The 22,432-nt window shown below is 34.9% G+C and overlaps 1 protein-coding gene across 7 annotated transcripts in view; it reads right to left on the reverse strand.

Annotated features, from left to right (window-relative positions):
- The window catches only part of ATG4C (autophagy related 4C cysteine peptidase), a 137,375-nt gene that overhangs the window by 60,782 nt on the left and 54,161 nt on the right, over positions 1-22,432 (reverse strand). For 6 of the 7 annotated variants that reach the window (XR_013159443.1, XM_077120753.1, XM_077120750.1 and 3 more), the window contains 4 exons: positions 12,968-13,051; positions 6,830-7,063; positions 4,564-4,894; positions 2,188-2,258 (listed from right to left, as the gene is read on the reverse strand). Coding sequence is in view for 6 of the 7 variants with exons in the window: in XM_077120750.1 (XP_076976865.1) it covers positions 2,188-2,258; positions 4,564-4,894; positions 6,830-7,063; positions 12,968-13,051 (720 nt within the window). In the remaining variant the exon portion in view is untranslated. The remainder of the gene's footprint in view (positions 1-2,187; positions 2,259-4,563; positions 4,895-6,829; positions 7,064-12,967; positions 13,052-22,432) is intronic. The other variant, XM_077120752.1, reaches the window with a different exon arrangement.

The raw sequence follows: 22,432 nt of genomic DNA on the forward strand, positions 1-22,432 counted from the left end.
GGTGGATAGGAAATGCTGAGAGGAGGCAATTTAAAATAAAGTGACTGGGGAGGTCTTACGAGAAGGTGACATTTGAGTAAACACTTAAAAAGTAAGAAATAAAATAATGCACCTATCTGGGGTTACAGCAAGATTAGCAAGTGTAAACCCACAGAGGCAGAAGTGAAGTTAGCATGTTCCAGGAATAAGAGGCCAGTGTCCCTGCAGGGAAGTAAGCAAAGGGGCCAGGAACGATGCTAGGAGATAAGGTAAGCCCACTGGGGAGAATGGAAGACAGACTGGGTGAGCTCTTGAAGGCCACTGTAAAGTTCAGTTTTTATTTTGAGTAAAATGGGAAGCCACCAAAGAGATTTTTTAGCAGAGATGTGGCCTGGTCGGACTTAGACTTTAACACTATGACTCCTGTATTGATAACAGACTGTAGGAAACAAAGGCTGAAACACAGAGTGCAATCAGAAAGCCACTGCAGTAATTAAGTAAGATATGATGGCAACTGAACAAAGGTAGGAACCATGAACAAAGGAGTTGGTCAGGTGATGGCCACGTGGAGGTGGTGAAAGTAATTAGCTTCTGGATATATTTTTAAATAGAGTAAGAACTTCCTAAAGATTAAATGTAGGATGTGAGAGAAAGAACAGTCATGGATGATTCAAAGGTTTTTAAAGTAACATGGAAGACTGTAGGATGAGCAGGTTTAGGAGGGAGGATTGAGAATTCAGTTTTTGACATGCTACATTTGAGATACCTATCAGACATTCAAGAAGAGAGGTTGATTAGGCAATTAGTGGCACATAAGATTGGAGTTTAAGGAAAGGTTCTGGCTGGACCTATAAATTTGGGAATTATCAGTATACAGATGGTATTTTAAAGACATGAGACTGAGTAAATTCAAATCAGTGTACATATTAAAAAAAAGATGAGATCCAAAAGCTGAGCACTAACACATCAACATTTTTAGAGATCAGGGAGATAAAGGGAAAACCAGCAAAGGAATCTGTGAAGGAGTGACAAGTAGAAGGAAAGCCCGAAGTATAATGTTCTGGAAGCCAAGCAAATGCTTGTGTCAAATGCTGCCGATAAGATTGTGTTATGTGAAGACTGAAAATTAAATTGGATTTAGTAAGATAAAACTGCTGGCAACCTTGATAAGAGCAGTTTTGATAGAGCAGTGGGAGGAGAGCCTAAGTAGAACAGTTCAAGAGAAAATGGAGGGACTTGGTGGAAACAAATACAGATAAAATCCCTTCAAAACATACTTTACACCCACACTCCCTGTGAGTTTAATCAAACTCTTCTGCTCCTCCCAGTTAGCTGATTAACAAATTCTGCCACTTTTGCCCCAGTTTTTTCATTTAAATTCTAAATTTAGATTAAAAGTTATCAAACATTTCTAAATCTTTTAATTCTCAATTTTTCTGAGGCAGTGCACACATGATCATCCCCTATCTTCTACTTTTCTGAATACATACTCCAATCAAATAAATTCTCCCTTTTTGAAGGTCTACTTCTTTCAGAAACAAATATTCCCAAAGGTAAGATAAAGTAATAATGTTCCCATCAGCATATTCAGTAATTTCTCCCTTTCAAATGCCTCTTCTCTTTCATCTTCACTCAATACTTATTTGTTGAGGACCTGTTCCTTATTGAGGTGTTCTGACAAGTATGCTAGGGCGATATAAAAGCAAATAAGACCCCGTCTTCAAAGAGTCCCTAGGTTCAACAGTTTTTATATTTTTCCCCCTCTCTCAACATATGTAAAGGCTATGACATAGTCCAGTTCTGTGCAAAGGCTCTCTTACAACAGTGACTGTCAACCAAAATTCTGTTGTTCTTCTTCTCCTTGCTAACTTATCTACAGGGAAAAACAGATCATTACGAAGTGGCAAGTACAATATTTAATAGATGTATTTCCAAACTGTTACAGAGTACAAAGGAAAAATAAACTAATTCTGCCTGATGGCAGCTGGGGAAGCTTCACCAAAAGTGTGAGCTTGTTCTTAAAGAATGAATAAGAGTTAACAAGGGTAAAAAATGCAAGAGGAATTCTAAACAAAGGCAATAATATGTTCATAGGCACAGGAAAAAAAAAAAGATGATAACATGTCTAACTGAAAGGACAAGCTAAATATATGTGAAAATTTTTTATCAAATAAAACAGATAAAATTACAACTATATACATTCCTCACCTGTACAATCTTGAGCAACATAAATAGTTATTCCTTGTAAATCAGGGTGTCTTGCTTCTTCAACTGCTTTTCTAAGAAAATAACAAGCATCATTCTTTAAAATCCTAAGTAACATTTCTAGTTGGTAACTAAAGACTTAAGGGGGGAAAATGGTCATTATTTTATTGAATTTCCTTCCTAATTATGTCTGGTTTCAAAACGTATCATCTGAATGGTATTGGAAACGAAGTCAAAATTTTCAAAGTTGAATATTACACTGAATTACTCAAAAGAAAATTAAAGCATAAATTATAAAATATATTTAAAAGAATTCTTAGGCATAAAACTGTACCAAAAACAAAAAAGATTTCTCTTAACCACTCACTTGGCTGTTTTCAACATTTTCTAACAGTGGTATTTTCATATGCTTCAAGCTTGGCTTTATATTCATTTCCTTTACTCAGTAGAAACCAATTACTGAATATTCTGTCCTCTGTTACAAAGAAAATCTTTTTTTTTAAAACAATAGCATGACTTTTTTTTTCCTTCATTCAAAAACCTCTATGTTAACAAATAAGTACAACTACTGAATCATTCTATTGATATTTCTTTTGGTCTCCAGTGTCTTGGAGAAGCTAGAAGTAAAAACGAAAAATCATGAAACTGTAGCTTTAAAATCTGTTCTATAACTACTTGTTAAAATGTACTAGGAAATTTATTGCTTTTTTATATATATATTTCACAATTTTAAAAAAACATTAATAAACAAATAAAATTTATTTTATATCCAAATGTTTGAAAGCTCTAAAGTCACATTGAGTGCTATGGAAATATTTATATCTACTGACCACTGACCAAGCAAGACTCACATAGTGTGATTTAATAGTATTTGTTTCCCCTTCTGCATGTTGAGACTTGGGGAGAGGTATTTATTATTCCCTCCTTAGATGAAAACAGGGGTAGCAAAACCTCAGTTTGGCAATGTATCATCCAATTAAATGTAATAATTAAAATGTCAATCTTCACTTAAAAAAAAAAAAAACCTCTATGACCTAAACAAATGAATTCCTTCATGTTAAGTCCTGGAAACCTATAAATAAAACTGCAAATTGAAAAATATTTCTAATTGAATATAATGTTCTCAATGGATCATGTTGATGTGAAAAAAAATCACAATAACAGTATTGCTAAAAATGAATTATGCAAATTGTGGGAGAACAAATTTTTTATTTAACTGTATCTTTATAAATTCTTTAACTTAACATGTCTGATTATTCATGTTTCTATGGGCTAGTCTAGAATAGGGATCGGCAAACTATGGTCCACACATCAGATATAGCCCACGGCCAATGTTGATACAGCCTGCAAGCTAAGAATGGTCCTTACAGTTTAAAGGCTTGTAAAAACAAAGAAGAATGTTCAACAGAGACCTCATTAGGCCCACAAGACATAAAATATTAACCTTTTGGCAATTTATGGAAAAAGTCTGTTGACCAAACTGAGGTATAAAATATATAATCTAAAGAGTAGAAACTATGCTTTTATGATTATGCTATTATAAATGTCATATCAAATTGGACTTGATATTATTATTAAAAACTAACCCAATTAACAACATGAAGCAAATACTTTTTCAACTGTAAAGTATCTGGCCTATAAAATATAAAGGCATGTTATATGCAAAAATGTTTTATAATTCAAATATATATTTTATTCGAAATGGAGTAAATTTACCAAAACATACTACACTTAGATGACATACAAATAGTCCAATTTATGATAATATTGGGAAATACAACACATAACACAATTAAAGAAAAAACCTTAAGGAGTAGCCAAATAAATGGCATATGAAAAGTTAAGTATAGGGAAATTTGACTTTCGATTTTTTTCTAACCACCCTGAATGTCATAGGCCCTTTATATTTACTATGATATAATTATAATATTAATGTCCCATAGTTAGAATTCATAAGAATTTAAAGTGTGAAAAGAAATACTAAAAACATCAATTTTAGCTCTTGACATTTCATTGCCATATCACTACATTACAGAACCCAGGTTACATTACTTAAAAAAAAAACTCTAATGTTTTGCATGTTCCAAGGTTGAAAAAGTTAGTGTTTAGAACATTTCAATAAGGTAGTTTAACATGGGTAAGAGACCTTGGATATCTTTCTATAGGGAAGAGAAAAAGCTTGTCAGTAGATAAACTAAATGTAACTACAGTTGCAATATCAGTGCTCATATTTCCTTGTTTTTTAACCCTAGTAGCAAATGGAAAGCTCCTTTATAAACATTCTCATACAGTTAGACTTTAAAAGCTCCAAAACCCAATGCCAATTCTCTGAGTCCAGGGACCTCTGTTATACGCTAAAAGTTTTTAAAACAATTTTACCTTAAAATGTGAGCAACCACAGCTGGTCCATACCAATCTCCAGCTTTTTTCCCAGACTTCTTTCCATATTCTATTAGTTGATGTAATCCAAAGAGCGCCAAGGGAGAATCACCAAACCAAGAGATGATTTTCCTGTGATAAATTTCATTTCGCATTTCATGATCATCAGAATATTTCCCAATTGTTTCCTTCAAGGAAATTGTTGGGTTTCTGAATTCTCTTTCCCCTGACAGCGATGCTTCAAATGATGCAGTAAATTTTTTTACAGTGTGGGAAGTCCATGATTCAGAGTCTGAATTTTCAATGTTCAGAGCATCAGGCCAGGTCCAAGCTACAGTAATTTCAAATCAAGGTATTCAGATCTTTTATATACTTAGACTTTTTACCAAATTTTACTAAAATCAGCTTGTAGCAGTTAGAGCAATCTAGTTTACTAAACTTAAATAGTAAACTCAGGAATAAGCGAATCTTTAGAGACAGAAAGTAGATTAATGGTTGCCTATAGAAAAAAAGAGGCTATAGGAGTGACTGCTAATGGGTCTGGGTTTCTTTTTAGGGTGATGAAAATGTTCTAAAATTAGATTATGGTAATGGTTAAGAAATAACACTAAAAAGCATTGAACTGTACACTTTAAATGAGTGAATTTATGGTATAGAAATTATATCTGAATAAATCTGCTTATAAAAATAAAGGTACCAATAAAGAAAAAATGCTAATATATCAATGATGTTTATTTCTGGGTTGTAACATTATTCTCTGGATTTTCTATAGTTTCCAAAATTTCTGAAATGGGAATATATTACATATAACCAGGGAAAACATTAAACAAATAAAAGGGAAAAATAGTAAATTCAGGTACAAATGGCCAATTCTGGAATTTGCTCTTGTTTATTTTCTCTGAGAGTGCTGAGATGGAATAGTCTTTTGTATCCCATTACCAGTACTCCTTATCAGACACCCAGTCTTGACTACCCAAAAGCACAATAAACATATTTACTAACATTCATAGCATTCATGAGAGGATACCTTCAGAAAAAAGATTTTATTTAAATTATATATTAAAATAGAAGTCTAACCATAGAAATTTGAAAACTTTTCATAATTACTTTTTCCTATAAACTCTTTTCAGAATAACTTAATCACTGTTACAGAGTAATGCCAATTCACTGAAATGAAAAGTTAATAAAGTCATCAAAGATCAAAGATCTCCCCAAAATAAAATATAGACATTTCTTCACTGTTTTTAATAACACAGTCCCCAATTACATATAATTTTAAGTTAACAAAATGAGTCAGATTGAAAGTCCTTTGAGAATGATGAAAAAAATTCTAATCCCTGTCCATGACTGCACAAGACTACACACAAACTATCCCAGAACAATTTTTTTACATCTTTTTTCCTTGCATTATCCACCTAACTCTTGCGTCAACATTCTTTTTAAGTGATCTTATCAACAGTTTCTACAGAGAGGTTACTAAATATTTGTCGTGCATTGCAAGGAAATAGTCCAACACTTTAAAAAAAAAACTCTGATAAGTCTTCATAAGATACAATAGCCTAACACGGTAAACTAAAATCCTCCTACAAATGTGCACATTATAAAAAATGGACTAATAGAAATTGTAAGAAAGGTGGCACAGTAGATATCAATGACATTTTGAGGGTGCAAAAATCTAAGTATGATGACCATATAGAGAATATGCCTAATCAACTAAATAGGACTGATTAAAATCATACATTACCACCATAAAGTTTCAAGCAAATAAAAAATAATTTTTAAATCATATTTAGAAATAAAAATAAAATGTTAAAGCATTATTGACATAGAGAGAGAAATAAAGAAACCAGCATACAAAAACACGTTCGATTTAAATAATGCAAAAATCCTAGCTATCTCTCATTGTTGTTAACCAGTCATTGCTATTGACCTACCCCAGTACTTACTGAACTAGAGAAAATCCAGAGTTCAAATGAAAGCAAAGAAACAACAGAAAAAAAAGAAAAAAAAGCTACCAAAAATTGAACTAACAATTTATGGGGTGGTGACCAAGGATAACAGATGTGTTTCATCTATCTTTTTGAAAAGATAATCATGAATGTTTACATATAAGTTACACCTGTCCCAGTTCAATAAAAAATGCAAAACACAGATTAATTACAACTTGAGAAAATATGAGGGAGTCAAGAAATTAATCTCAAGAAATTTTATTCAGTTTGAAAGCTGGAGTTAAATTAAAAGAAAAAAGAATAAGAGATTGATTTACCTCTACCAAGAAAGTGTAGTACGAGTCCCTGAGCCAACAGCATCTGACCAGTCCTCAATGTACAGCCCCAGCCACAGTCAGTTGTCAAATATGAGCCCTCTATTTGAGGAAATTCTTCCCGGTATGTCAGCCATATTCTAGAAATGAAATCTTTACGAAATTCTTCTACATTTCCAGAAATTACATGATCTTCTATTGCACATCCTGAACTTGAGGGTAACATTTTATTTTCATCTATAAAATAAAAATATAAACTACAGTCTAAAAATAATTAATCAAGTAAATGTCAATAGCTATATTATCATATATATAGATTGTGTCGCCTTCTTTCTAATCCTTTTTTTCTGATTTAAAATGATAATATTCTGCCTAATCAAATGAGAATGAATACTGAAATGGTCTGTTTGCTGTAGTGCTAACTAATATAAGGTATGATCAATAATAAAGTTGTTAATAACAGTATCTGTATTTCACATATAATTAACTCTTCAATGTGTGCATAATATCAAATCTTTTTTTGCCTGAATATTATTAGATATTATAGCTCTCTGAAATACTATTTGCATATCAAACACCATGATTTACCAATATGTAAAAATGTGTATAACCACATTTAGTTCTGAAAATCTGTATTTATTGTCATGAAGATGTTTACTCAAAAAACCAAAACTAACAAGCTAACGATTACAAAATCCTTAAAATGCATAATCATTCATTCATATTCAAATACAAATTTTCAGAAAATGTTACCACACATATATATCATTTTTAAACTATCTAAATGACAAGACAACATAAACAAAGTTTGATAGCATGCTAGAAAGTAAAAGAAGATAGCTGTGCACACTGGTGCTTTCTTGTGTGTGCATATACTCTTTTTCTCTGTATAGGTATATGTGTGTGAGACTAAACCTATCATAGCATACTACTTAGAAACCAGAGGAAAGATTGTGTGTGTGTGTGTGTGTGTGTGTGTGAGAGAGAGAGAGAGAGAGAGAGAGAGAGAGAGAGAGAGAGAGACTAAACCCATAATAATGTACTGCCACGGAAACCAGAGGAAAGATTGTGTGTATGTGTATATGTGAATATCAGAAAAAGGCTAGTCTCTCTGGTGGTCTGGTGCTACGTACCCCAGAAAAAAATGTTCTTAAATTTAATCCATTCTTATGGGTGTGAACTCAAGGAAAATAGGACCATTTGATGAGGTTACTTTAGTTAAGGTGTGGCCCAACCGAATGAGAACAGGTCTTAATCATAGTACCAGAGTCCTTTATAATCACAAAGAAATTTCACAGAGAGAATGAAAACCACAGGAAGCAAGAAACTGAAGGTCAACAGAACCCAGAAGGGAAGAAAGTGGCCAGGAAAGACTGCCATGTGCACTGCCATGTGACAGAGAAGCCCAGCACTGAAGATCACCAGCAGCCAGCCCCAGAACACCAGTCCTTGGGAAGTAAGCATTGCCTCGATGACACCTTGATTTGTACTTTTTCCTAGATTCAAAATTGTGAGCTAATAAATTACCATTGTTTAAGCCAACCTATTACATGGTATTTGCTTGAGCAGCCAAAGAAACTAAAAGTCTCCAAATAAAAAATAACTACAAATCAGTATAAAAAACATGAACAACCCAAGAAAAAAAAGCCAAGATATGAAGAGGTGATTTTTAAGTAGAAACTTAAATGGCCAGTCAAACATAAAATGCTTGAGAAGTAATAAGAGAAATGCAAATTAAAACAGGATACTGTTTCTTGTTCATTTGATTTGCAAAAATTTAATGGTTTGATAATATCCAAGTATTAGCAAGAATATAAAGAACTCAAACCCTGCTGGTAGGAGGGTAAACTGGTACAACATCTTTGTGAGAAATTTTAGAGTATTTAGAAAAATTGAATATATACACACCTTATGATCCAGCATTTCTACCTATAAATATTTACCCTAGGGAAGTTCTCCATTATATCCAGCATGTCTACCTTTAAATATTTACCCTAGGGAAGTTCTCCATTATGTGTACAGATAACATAAGATATCTGTTATACAGATACACAGATAACATTATGTGTACAGATAAGGATGCTTATGGCAGCATTGTTTGAAATAACAAAAAAATTGGAAATAACTTTAATGTTCACCAGTAGGAAACAAGATAAGGTTATTCATTCATTCCATAGATATGCATTCATTCCACAGATACTTATTGGGAGTTTACTAGGCACTCTAGGCACTAGTGTTACCGCTGAAAGTATGATGGACACAGTCCCTACTCTCAAGGACCTTCCAGTCCAGCAGATGAGAGATATCAAATAATTATAAAAATAAGTACTCTTATTGTGATACTTGTGATGAAACAGAAATACAGGCTGTTATTTCTGAAACAGACCAAACCAGAAAAGATGCTATTGGTTACCAGTAAACAAAGTCCATTTCAAAATGGCTTAAACAATAAAGGAATTTATTATCATACACAAGCAGAAGTCCTGAGGTAGGGGTGGCTCTGGGTGGGTTAATTCTTTTCCTCAGTGACATAATCAAGGACTCAAGTTCTATCCATCTTCCCAATCTGATGATATCAGCATACTGACACAGTCTTACTCAGCTCTCCTCATAGTAGCCAGAGTATACTTTAGTTATCAGGGCAGAAGATATGACAGAATCCAGGGAAAAAAGGGCATTTTCTTCCTTGTATTATTTCTTTTAGTTCTTTAAATTTTTTGAAATTATTAATTATTCTTACACAGAGAAGGTAAAATTTGTCTGAACACTCTAAAGAAAAAAAACTCTACTCAACATAAAAAATACAACATTCTGAGTAATTTAAGAATCTGTGCTTGTGCACACCCTCTGAGTTATCTCCGATGAATTAATTTATAATGACAAGTTCAAGATTCTTAAACTGGATTTCTGCTCCATTATTTAATTTCCAGTGATATTAGAAAACTTCTGCAAAAATTATATTATTTTAGTATGCTAAATCTGTCCTGATCTTTCAAGTTTTATATTTATCTTGCTACTTTTTCTAAGCTACAAGTGCTTTTCCTTATATAATTTTCCCTTGCCAATTTAAGATATTATGTTAAAGGTTTGCAGTATATAAATCCAAATGGTCCTTCTAGTTACTACTATCTTGACTAAATACCAAAATAAAAAAAAAAATTTCCAGAGTATCTGTGAGCTATCTATGTGGGAGGTAATTCAAGATTTTATTTTATTTTTAATAAGCGTCATCTTCCCACAGAGAACAGTGCCCATCTGACCAGAATATTTCCATGTTTTCTCTTAGACAACTCAGGATGGCCCATAGAGCCAATAAGGAAAAACGGCAATTTGGGGTTATCTCTAATATACCAACTCTATCTCAGGGACCAAAATGATTTAATACAAGCTGGGGAGAGGTAAGGTTCCCCCGTCCTAATTTTTTTTTTTTTTTTTTTTTTTTTTTTTTTTAAAGGAAAGACAGAGAGAAGGAAGGAAGGATAGAAGGAAGGAAGGAAGGAAGAAAGGGAAACATCTTTAAACATTTTCTTGTTTTATTGTATTCTGTTTCTCCGTTTTTGTTACATGGGCTGGGGCCGGGAATCGAACCGAGGTCCTCTGGCATAGCAGGCAAGCACTTTGCCCGCTGAGCCACCGCGGCCCCCCCCCTAATTTTTTTTGACTGAGGAACATCAATAGAAAATCACTGTAGCCCAGGGACAAAAGTAGGGCACAGAAACAAGGAAAAAAAATCTTCATAAAAGGTAGTAGCACCATTGTATTTTGGCTGATCATAAAAGCAAATTTGGGCAATGATATAAACAATAAAACTGCAGAAGAACCCAATAGCTATATGTAACAGTTACTAGGACTCAAATAAAGCAAAATAAAATCAGGTAAAAATGTTTTACCTTTCAGTATAGCAGAGATTTTTTTTTTTTAATTTTTATCTTCAGTGTTGGACAAGATATGAGGAAAAGGAAATAAGTACACACTTCTGGAGGCAATGTGAACACACTGCTGGAGACAATCTTACAATATGCATATAAAATCTTAAAATGTGCATGCCCTTTGACCCAGAAATTCTAGGAATTTATCCTAAAGAAATAAGTATACTTGCAAATTAAGCTTTAGCTATAAGAACACTGCTGCATTGTTTAACCTAATAAAAAAATAAACAATACAAATATCTACCAAAGAAGACGAGGTCAATAAATTATGGTACATTTATTCTGGAGTTATTAAAAGTGATACGGAGTTCTGGAGTAGCTAGAAAGAAAACTCTGAGATGACGGTATGGTAGCCCATGACAAACACTGGGATCTGTCCTGTAACTACCTGCTGAAGAGTGCTATGAAAACTACTGTTTTTTCTTTCTTTGCTTTGTGTATATATTATATTATACAATAAAAAGTTTTAAAAAATCTAAAAAAAATTTTTCAAGTGATATGGAAAGATGGCTACAATATATTATTCAGTCTGATCACATTTCTATATCTATATATAAGTATAGATATAGAAATATAAAGCATAACCTCATTTTTTGCAAAGATATATAAAATTCCAGAAGAATATGCACCAAAAAGTTAATAGTGGTTACCTCAATGGAATAGTCTAACAAGTTTTCTTCATTTTCCCTTTACATTTTCTATATCTTCTAATTTTTTTAATAAATTACATGCATTTCTTTTAAAATCAGGAAAAAAATTTAAAGGAAATAACTAGGAAAATATACAGCAAAGTGACTGATTATCTCTAAGTAGCAAGGTGATTTTTATTTTCTTTATGTACTTAGCTTACTTTCTAAACTTTCTATCAAAAAAAAAATTACACTAATTTTGTAATCAGAAATTTGTTTTTAATTTGAATGTTACTAGGTACTGAATAAAAATCATATATACCCACACGTGCACACACACCAGTAGTTAGCCATCAAATATGAGCAGAGAGACAAATATGAAGTACGAAGATAAAAACATTTTAATTATACAGGACTGGTTAGTATCACAGGTACTGGACTCAGACTACTGGCTTCAAATTCAGGCCCGAGAGCCTGTCCATGCCAAAAAAAAAAAAAAAGCAGGCCCCAACATAGATTAATTTTGTGACTTTAGAAGATTACCTAAACTTTCTTTCCCTCATCTGTAAAATGAGGACAATAATACTACCCACTTTACAAGACGAATGTGGGTATTCAATGAGTTAATACATGTAAATCATTTAGAATACTGCCCAGCACATTATAAATGCTAAGAAATGTTTCATAAAATTGCTGATAAATTATATATCAAAATAGTTCATCTTAAAATAAATAAAAGCCTAGATAATCACATACTATCACATTGATTTTTTCTCCCTCTCTCTCCTTCATCCTCCATCCTTGCCTTCCTCCCCTCTCCCCTCTCTCTCAATCTCTCTCTCTCTCTCTCATACACACACACACACAAACAAAACTAGAGGAGTTAGTAGAAAGAACAACAGTATTAAAGTGAGACATGGCCTTGGTTTAAATTTCCTACCTGTCATTTAACAGCTGTGTGAATTTAGACAAATTATCTAACTTCTGCTTTGCATTCTTAAGATGGGGATATCAGAACCTACCTTTGTAGGCTTGTTGTAAGATTTAAAGACATTTCCCAAAGAACCAAGCATAATGCCTGGCACTTATCAGGCACTTAGTACATGAAATTAATTATTAAAAGAAAATATAAAATAATATAAAACAATTATAAATTTGAGCATATGTGGAAATTCAAAAGCATCATATTAAAATGTTAATTCCAGAAAATGGAGCATTTTTAAGAACTGGAAAAATCATCATTTTAGGTTAACAAAGATGATACTCTTATTTTTAATATATACTTCAAAGTTATCATCAGAGAACATGATAAAGAATATTAAGATAACCATTCAAGTAATATTTATTTAGTACCCACATTATAAACCAAAAAATATAAGGACTATAAGAAAAAAGGATATGATCCTTATCCTCAAGGAGTTCACAAGAAACTCAAACCATTTGAAAGTATATTGTGTGTTATATAAACTAAAGGCACTTAAAAGAAATATGCCAAAAGCAGATTAACCTAAAAATAAAATGAGAACAGTTATGCAATAAATTTATATAAAGATGTTTTAATGATTTACAAATTTAGCACTTGCCTTCATATTTAAAATGGTAACATTTCCCAAGCAATAAGACAGGAGAATTTCTACTAAAATACGTCTTTGTTTTCAACACCCAACCTAAAGGAAAAAAGAAAAAAATATTTTGCAACTAAAAGATTTCAGGTTAAAGGCCAGCATTTTGTTTACTTAATCAAACCATTAATTACCAATTATGGATGTGCATTTTTTTTTACCATAGTTGCACATATTTGGGCAATGAGCTGAAAATACAGCTCATTCATGTAATTTGCAAAAAAACAACTAAGTATTTCAGCCTACGTCTATCAATTTAAAGAACATGAGAAAGAAAAGTCTTGATTTTTATTTATTTTCAAACAGATGCCAATGTTCTTATGGTACAATTTCAAAAAGGCAGAAATTCTACCCTAATTTCCCTGACACCAAATTCCAAAAGGAAAAATAAATGTTACCAATTTCTTCTATTTCCTTCCATTCTATAATTACAAAAAAGGGTTAAAGTATTTGAATATCCCAATGAAGTAATTTATGGGAAAGATTACATAACAGACTAATGCTTATGACCAAGAGTGGATCACTGAAGGTTCCTGAGGAAATCTATTATAATTTCATTATTTCAAACAAATGTCTGAAAGTAGTATATAGAGCAGTCCACCACAGATGTCCATTTTCCAACCACTAACCACCCACTTTAGCTGCTAACTCTTAATTCTTCCAATTTCCTATTAAACTTTCAGCATCTTTCAACTTCCTACAGAACTGTCAGCATCTAAAAACTTGTATGGTTGTGGCTTCTCACCTCTCAGTCTCTAGGCAGCATAGAGGTGAGACAGAGACAACTAAACATTGCTATGATGTCTCAACGAAACTAACTAAATAAAACTAAACAGTTTAAGAAAGTAAGTATATTTGACAGATTGGACACTTGGAAAACTGGCCATTCAATAATGGACTCAAAACAGTGATTGTCTATGAGAGGTAGCGACGTAGGAACTGATCAGGAGGAAATATGAGGATATTTTCTGGAGTGATGAAAACTTTCTATATGCTGAATGAGGTTTCAAAGGTTTATAGATACGTCAAAACTCTTCTAATAGTATACTTAAGATCTGTTCATTTCACTGTATGCAAATTGTGTCTCAATTATAAAAAGAAAAATTTAAGAGATAAACGGGGACCATGTTTCAATTATCTATTCCTGTTTAACAAACCACCGCAAGACTTAGTGATTTAAAAAACAACTTTTTAAAAATTTCACATAGTGGCTTTATTTCTACAGGTTCACTGGGCTCAACTGGGCACTTCTGATTATGTTGCCTGGAGTCTCTAATGCAGTGGACATTACAAAGAAACTATGATCATTAAGACAGCAATTTGAAAATCACAAAACTTTAAATATGCTAATAAGACAAAGGGCACAGAAATAATAAAGATGTCCATGATTTTCTGGAGGATCAAAAAAACTCAGAATAAGGATGATGTACTTATTAATTTTACAAAAAGGAAGTCTATTTTATATATCTCACAAACTCATGTAAATAATGGAGAAAAAAAGAACACAAAAAAGAAAGACTCTTTCAAGAAACTTAAGTCCAGAGTCTTTTAATTGTTTAGTGCCATGACATCTCTATCCCCATCTTCAGTGTATTATACTACTGACCTTGATAAAAGTAATCCTAAATATGTATACTGTATTCAGAGAAAAGTGAGATTAGAGAGCTAGGGAGGCTAGATTTGAATCCTAGTTCCAAGACTTGCCTAGTCATGTGATCTAACATAGCACTTGACCTATTTTCTAATTTAGAAAAAAAGGACATCACAATCTATCTCACAGATCTGTAAGATTTAAATGAGAGATATGTAATGTATCAACTAGAGTATCTAGCACATAATGGACACTCAATCACATTAGTCCTTCCTACACTGCCCATACCACACAAACTTGAAGACAGGTAAATGCACACCTATTTCAGAAAGATTTTCACCAATACAATCAAATGAAACTAACACTCCAAAATTTAAAGCTATCTAGAATATTCTGTATCTCTAAACAAGCTTATTCCTCAGAGATTTGATTACCATAATTTTACTACATTCACTTAAACAAATCCTAGGATACTGATAAAATGAGTTATGTTAGCAGAGTACCTGTTTGACAATTCTCATACCTTACAAAGGAAATCTTTATCACATAGCCTAATCTTCAAAGATTAAATAACTTGAAAGGTTCAGAAGTCTCTATTTGCAGTTATACAGAAAATCCCAAGAAACTACAAAAAGCTACTAGAGCTAACAAATAGGTATAGCATGACTACAGGATAAAACATCAATATACAAAAACCAATTGCAGGGTGGACCACAGTGGCTCAGTGGCAGAGTTCTCGCCTGCCAAGCCGGTGACCAAGGTTCGATTCTCAGTGCATGGCCATGCAAAAAAAAAAAGAAAAATTGCATTTCCATAACTATGAACAATCCAAAAATAAAATTAACAAAATACATCAAAAAAGTACTTTAACAAAAAAAGTACAAGACTTGAACACTGAAAACTACAAAAAAGTCACTGAAATAAACTGAATATGAACAAAATAACTGGAAAGGTATCCTGGTCCTTGACTGGAAGACTTCATATTGTTAAGATGGCAATATTCCCCAACTTGACTAATGGATTCAAACAATCCTTATCAAAATCCCAGTCAGAAAGAAACAAGAAAACAAGAACTGAAAAATTCTCTTCAGTTAAACAAAACCTAAGCTAGATGTCCAGAAAAAGCTGAACCAAATGTCAAAGAACAGAGAGGCAACAAATTCATCCAGCAAGAAAACCCTAGGTAAAAGAAGTGAAAACCATCTCCAGAATAAACTAATTAAGGTAATTACATGCCTAGACTCCAGTAAAAATAACAAATCACACTAGGAAAGTTGAAGATATGGTCCAGTCAAAGGAATAAACCAACAACTCAAATGAGATACAGGAGTTGAAACAATTAATTCAGAATGTATGAACAGACATGGAAAACCTCATCAAAAATCAAATCAATGAATTGGGAGAGGATATAAAGAAGGCAAGGAATGAACAAAAAGAAGAAATCGAAAGTCTGAAAAAACAAATCACAGAACTTATGGGAATGAAAAGTACAGTAGAAGAGATGAAAAAAACAATGAAACCTACAATGTCAGATTTCGAGAGGAAAAAGATACGGTTAGTGAACTGGAGGAAAAAACATCTGAAATTCTACAAGAAAAAGAAACTATATGGAAAAATATGAGCAGGGATTCAGGGAATTGAATGACAATATGAAGCGCACGAATATATGTGTTGTGGGTGTCCCAGAAGAAGAATAGAAGGGAAAAGGAGGAGAAAAACTAATACAGGAAATTATCACTGAAAATCTCCCAAATCTTTAAGAAAGACTTAAAATTACAGATCCAAGAAGTACAGCGTACCCCAAAGAGAATAGATCCAAACAGACGTACTCCAAGACACTTACTAATCAGAATGTTAGAGGTCAAACACAAAGAGAATCGTGAAAGCAGCAAGAGAAAAACAATCCATCACCTACAAGGGAAGCCCAATAAGACTATGCGTAGATTTCTCAGCAGAAGCCATGGAGGCGAGAAGACAGTGGGATGATATATTTAAATAACTAAAAGAGAAAAACTGCCAATGAAGAATTCTATATCCAGCAAAATTGTCCTTCAAAAATGAGGAAGAAATTAAAACATTTTCAGACAAAAAAATCACTGAGAAAATTTGTGACCAAGAGACCGGCTCTTCAATAAATACCTAGAGGGAGCAATAGAAAGAGGTGTGGTGAAGAGTGTAGAAAGGAAGACTACCAGTAAAGGTAAAAAGAAGAAAAATTAGATATGACAAATAAAACCCAAAAGGCAAAATGGTAGAAGAAAGTACTACACGTACTGTAATAACATTAATGTTAATGGGTTGAAGCTGGGGGGGCCAAGATGGCGGCTTAGCAATGTGCGCATTTTAGTTCGTCCTCCAGAACAACTACTAAATAACCAGAAACAGTACAGAACAGCTCCCGGAGCCACGTCAGTGACCAAACACAGCGCACCCCAGCCTGGACTAGCTGGACCGGCTGCAAGCCTCCCCAAAACCGTGAGCTCCCCAAGCCACGGTGCCTGGCGCCCAGCGCCCATCCCCCACAGGTGGCATCCCAGGGGGAAAGGAAAGAGACTCTAAGCCTGGTCAAGGCAGAGTTCGCTCATTGGGCTCAGGGAAAAAGAGGAAAGGGGGAGGAAACAGAGGTTTCAGTGGCTGTGTTTCTCTGGACACTCGCCAGCCTCTGGATTCAGCGGTGGGACTTCTCAGACTGCAACTGCCCCAGGCATAGGCAGAAACGGGTTACTTTCAGGGCTGTCTCCCACCTGTGCCTTCCCCAGGGGAGGGGTGAAGCCCAACTCAGGTGGAATCTCTCTCTCAAGGAATTCAGGCCCCAGGGCTTGGCAATTTAAAGCCCTTAAAACCAGCCTACAACCTATCCTCCATCTCCACCACGCTCCCAGCAGGGAGACTCTTCCAAAGTTAAAAGTGCCGCAACATCTTTTGCTGGTGCAACCCGCAGGCAGACGCACCACATACTGAGCAGGATAAGAAAAACAGAGCCCAGAGACTTCACAGCAAAGTCTTTCAACCTGCTGGGTCTCACCCTCAGGGAAAACTGATGCAGGTGACTCCGTCCCTCTGATAGGAGGCCAGTTTAGTCAGGGAAAACTCGGCTGGAGTCTATAATACCTTCCTTCGCAGACCCTCCTAAGGGTGGGGAGAGAAAAGGCACCATACAAGCAGGGCAAGAAACAAGAAAACAAGAACTGAAAAATAAACTAAGCTAGAGATCCAGAAAAAGCTAAACTGAAGGTCAAAGAACAGATAAGACCACAAATTCATCTAGCAAGAAAACCCTAGGTAAGAGAAATGAAAGCAATCTCCAGAATAAACTAATTAAGGTAATTAAATGTCTAGACACCAGCAAAAAATAACAAATCACACCAGGAAAATTGAAGATATGGCCCAGTCAAAGGAACAAACCAACAATTCAAATGAGATACAGGAGCTGAAAGAATTAATTCAGAATATACAAACAGACATGGAAAAACTCATCAAAAACCAAATCAATGAATTCAGGGAGGATATGAAGAAGGCAAGGAATGAACAAAAAGAAGAAATGGAAAGTCTGAAAAAACAAAAACACTTCAAAGGATAGGAATACAAGGGAATTTCCTTAAAATGATAAAGGGAATATATGAAAAACCCACAGCTAATATCGTCCTCAATGGGGAAAAACTGAAAACTTTCCCCTTAAGATCAGGAACAAGACAAGGATGTCCACAGACAAGGATGTCCACTATCACCACTGTTTTTCAACATTGTGTTGGAAGTTCTAGACAGAGCAATTAGAAAAGAAAAAGAAATAAAAGGCATCAAATTTGGAAAGGAAGAAGTACAATTATCACTGTTTGTAGATGATATGATACTATATGTCAAAAGCCCTGAAAAATCCACAGCAAAACTACTAGAGCTAATAAACAAGTACAGCAAAGTGGCAGGTCACAAGATCAACATTCAAAAATCTGTAGTGTTTCTATACACTAGTAATGAACAAGCTGAGGGGGAAATCAACAAACAAATTCCATTTACAATTGCAACTAAAAGAATAAAACACTTAGGAATAAATTTAACTAAAGAGACAAAAGACCTATACAAAGAAAACTACAAGAAACTGTTAAAAGAAATCACAAGAGACCTAAATAGATGGAAGGGCATACTGTGTTCATGGATTGGAAGACTAAATATAGTTAAGATGTCAATTCTACCTAAATTGATTTACAGATTCAACGCAATACCAATCAAAATCCCAACAACTTACTTTTCAGAAATAGAAAAACCAATAAGCAAATGTATCTGGAAGGGCAGGGTGACCCGAATTGCTAAAAGTATCTTGAGGAGAAAAAAACGAAGTTGGAGGTCTAACGCTGCCTGACTTTAAGGCATATTATGAAGCCACAGTGGTCAAAACAGCATGGTACTGGCATAAAGATAGATACATCAACCAATGGAATCGAATAGAGTGTTCAAATATAGACCCTCTCATCTATGGACATTTGATCTTTGATAAGGCAGTCAAGCCAACTCATTTGGGACAGAACAGTCTCTTCAATAAGTGGTGCCTAGAGAACTGGATATCCATATGCAAAAGAATGAAACAGGACCTGTATTTCACACCCCATACAAAAGTTAACTCAAAATGGATCAAAGATCTAAACATTAGGTCTAAGACCATAAAACAGTTAGAGGAAAATGTAGGGAAACATCTTATAAATGTTATAATTGGAGGCAGCTTTACAGACCTTAGACCCAAAGCAAGAGCACTGCAGAAGGAAATAAATGGAAACTCCTCAAAATTAAACACTTCTCTGCATCAAAGAACTTCATCAAGAAAGTAAAAAGACAGCATACACAATGGGAGACAATATTTGGAAATGACATATCAGATAAAGGTCAAGTATCCAGAATTTATAAAGAGATTGTTCAACTCAACAACAAAAAGGCAGCCAATCCAATTACAAAATGGAAAAAGACTTGAACAGACACTTCTCAAAAGAGGAAATACAAATGGCCAAAAGGCACATGAAGAGATGCTAAACATCCCTGGCCATTAGAGAAATGCAAATTAAAACCACAATGAGATATCATCTCACATCCACCAGAATGGCCATTATCAACAAAACAGAAAATGACAAGTGCTAGAGAGGATGTGGAGAAAGAGGCACACTTATTCACTGTTGGGAATGTCAAATGGTGCAACCGCTGTGGAAGGCAGTTTGGCGGTTCCTCAAAAGGCTGAATATAGAATTTACATATGACCCAGCAATACCATTGCTAGGTATCTACTCAGAGGACATAAGGGCAAAGACACAAATGGACATTTGCACATCAATGTTTATAGCACCATTATTTACAATTGCAAAGAGATGGAAACAGCCAAAATGTCCATCAACAAACAAGTGGCTAAACAAACTGTGGTATATACATATGATGGAATATTATGCAGCTTTAAGACAGAATAAGCTTATGAAGTATGTAACAACATGGATGGACCTTGAGAACATTATGGTGAGTGAGACTAGCCAAAAACTAAAGGACAAATACTATACAGTCTCACTGATATGAACTAACATTAGAGAATAAACTTAGAATATTTTGTTCGTAACAGAGACCATCAGGAGATAGAAACAGGGTAAGATATTGGGTAACTGGAGCTGAAGGGATACAGACTGTGCAACAGGACTGGATATAAAAACTCAGAAATGGACAGCACAATACTACCTAACTTAATACAATTCTGTTAAAACACTGAATGAAACTGCATGTGAGAATGACAGAGGGAGGACGGCTGGGGACATAAATGAAATCAGAAAGAAAGATAGATGTTAAAGATTGAGATGGTATAATCTAGGAATGCCTAGAGTGTATAGTAATAGTGACTAAATGTACAATGTACAAATTTTAAAAATGTTTTTGCATGAGGAAGCACAAAGGAATGTCATCGCAGGGTGCTGAAAATAGATGGTAATTAATATTTTACAATGTCACCTTCGGACTTCCAGGTCAAGATGGCGGCTTAACAATGTGCACATTTTAGTTCGTCCTCCAGAACAACTACTAAATAACCAGAAACAGTACAGAACAGGTCCCAGAGCCACGATAGTGACCGGACACACAGCGTACCCCAGTCTGGACCAGCTGGACCAACTGCGAGCCCCCCCAGAACTGTGAGTTCCCAAAGCTGCGGTGGCCAGCACCCTTCCCCAACAGGCCACTACCCAGAGGGGAAAGGAAAGGACTTTACAAGCAGCAGGGACTGGGAACAATCAAACGCCAACTGTGGAACTAATTAACAAATTCTGATTACTAAAAATAGGCCCCCAGCTTAGGTGAACTTGATCAAAGCGGAGGATGCTCATTTTTGCCCTGGCGCCAAGGGGGCAGGACTGACAGAAAAAAGAGGAAAAAAAAAAAAAAAAGAAGGAAACAGGTTTTTGTGGCTGTGCATCTACAAAGGCTTGACTGCCTCGGGATACAGCGGCAGGATTTTTCAGGCTGCAACTGCCCCAGACATAGGCAGAAGTGAGCTCTTTTGGGGGCTTATCTGGAGCTTGTGCCTTCCCCAGGGGAGGGGTGAAGCCCCACCCAGGTGGAATCCCTCCATCAAGGAATTCAGACACCAGGGCTTGGTAATTTGAAGCCATTAAAACCAGCCTACAACCTCTCCTCTGTCTCTACCACGCCCCCAGCAGGGAGAGTCTGCCAAAGTTAAAGGTACCGCATCATCTTATGCTGGTGGGACCTGCAGTCAGACAAGCACCACATACTGGGCAGGATAAGAAAAACAGAGCCCAGAGACTTCACAGGAAAGTCTTTCAACCTGCTGGGTCTCACTCTCAGGGAAAACCAATGCAGGTGACTCTTTCCTCCTGATAGGAGGCCAGTTTGGTCTGGGAAAATCTGGCTGGAGTCTATAATATCTAAGTAGACCCTCGTAACTGTGGGGGCGGGGGGAAGGCACCACACAAGCAAGGCAAGAAACAAGAAAACAAGTACTGAAAAATTCTCCTCTGTTAAACAAAACTTAAGCTAAAGGCTCAGATAAAGCTGAACAGAATGTCAAAGAACAGATAGACAACAAATTCATCCAGCAAGAAAACCCTAGATAAAAGAAGTGAAAGCAATCTGCAGAAAAAACTAATTACGGTAATTAAATGCCTAGACGCCAGCAAAAAATAACAAATCATACTAGGAAAACTGAAGACATGGCCCAGTCAAAGGAACAAACCAACAATTCAAATGACACAGGAGCTGAAACAATTAATTCAGAATGTATGAACAGACATGGAAAACCTCATCAAAAACCAAATCAATGAATTGAGGGAGGATATAAAGAAGGCAAGGAAAGAACAAAAAGAAGAAACTGAAAGTCTGAAAAAACAAATCACAGAACTTATGGGAACGAAAGACACAGTAGAAGAGATGAAAAAAACAATGGAAACCTACAATAGTAGATTTCGAGAGACAGAACATAGGATTTCTGAACTGGAGGATGGAACATCTGAAATCCGACAAGAAACAGAAACTATAGGGAAAAAATGGAAAAATATGAGCAGGGACTCAGGGAACTGAAAGACAATATGAAGCGCATGAATATACGTGTTGTGGGTGTCCCAGAAGGAGAAGGGAAAGGAGGAGAAAAACTAATGGAGGAAATTATCACTGAAAATTTCCCAACTCTTATGAAAGACTTAAAATTACAGATCCAAGAAGTGCAGCGTACCCCAAAGAGAATAGATCCAAACAGACATACTCCAAGACATTTAATAACCAGAATGTCAGAGGTCAAAGAGAAAGAGAGGATCTTGAAAGCAGCAAGAGAAACGCAACCCATCACATACAAGGGAATCCCA

Source organism: Tamandua tetradactyla, chromosome 11, assembly GCF_023851605.1.
Source record: "Tamandua tetradactyla isolate mTamTet1 chromosome 11, mTamTet1.pri, whole genome shotgun sequence".
Lineage (NCBI taxonomy): Eukaryota > Metazoa > Chordata > Mammalia > Pilosa > Myrmecophagidae > Tamandua > Tamandua tetradactyla.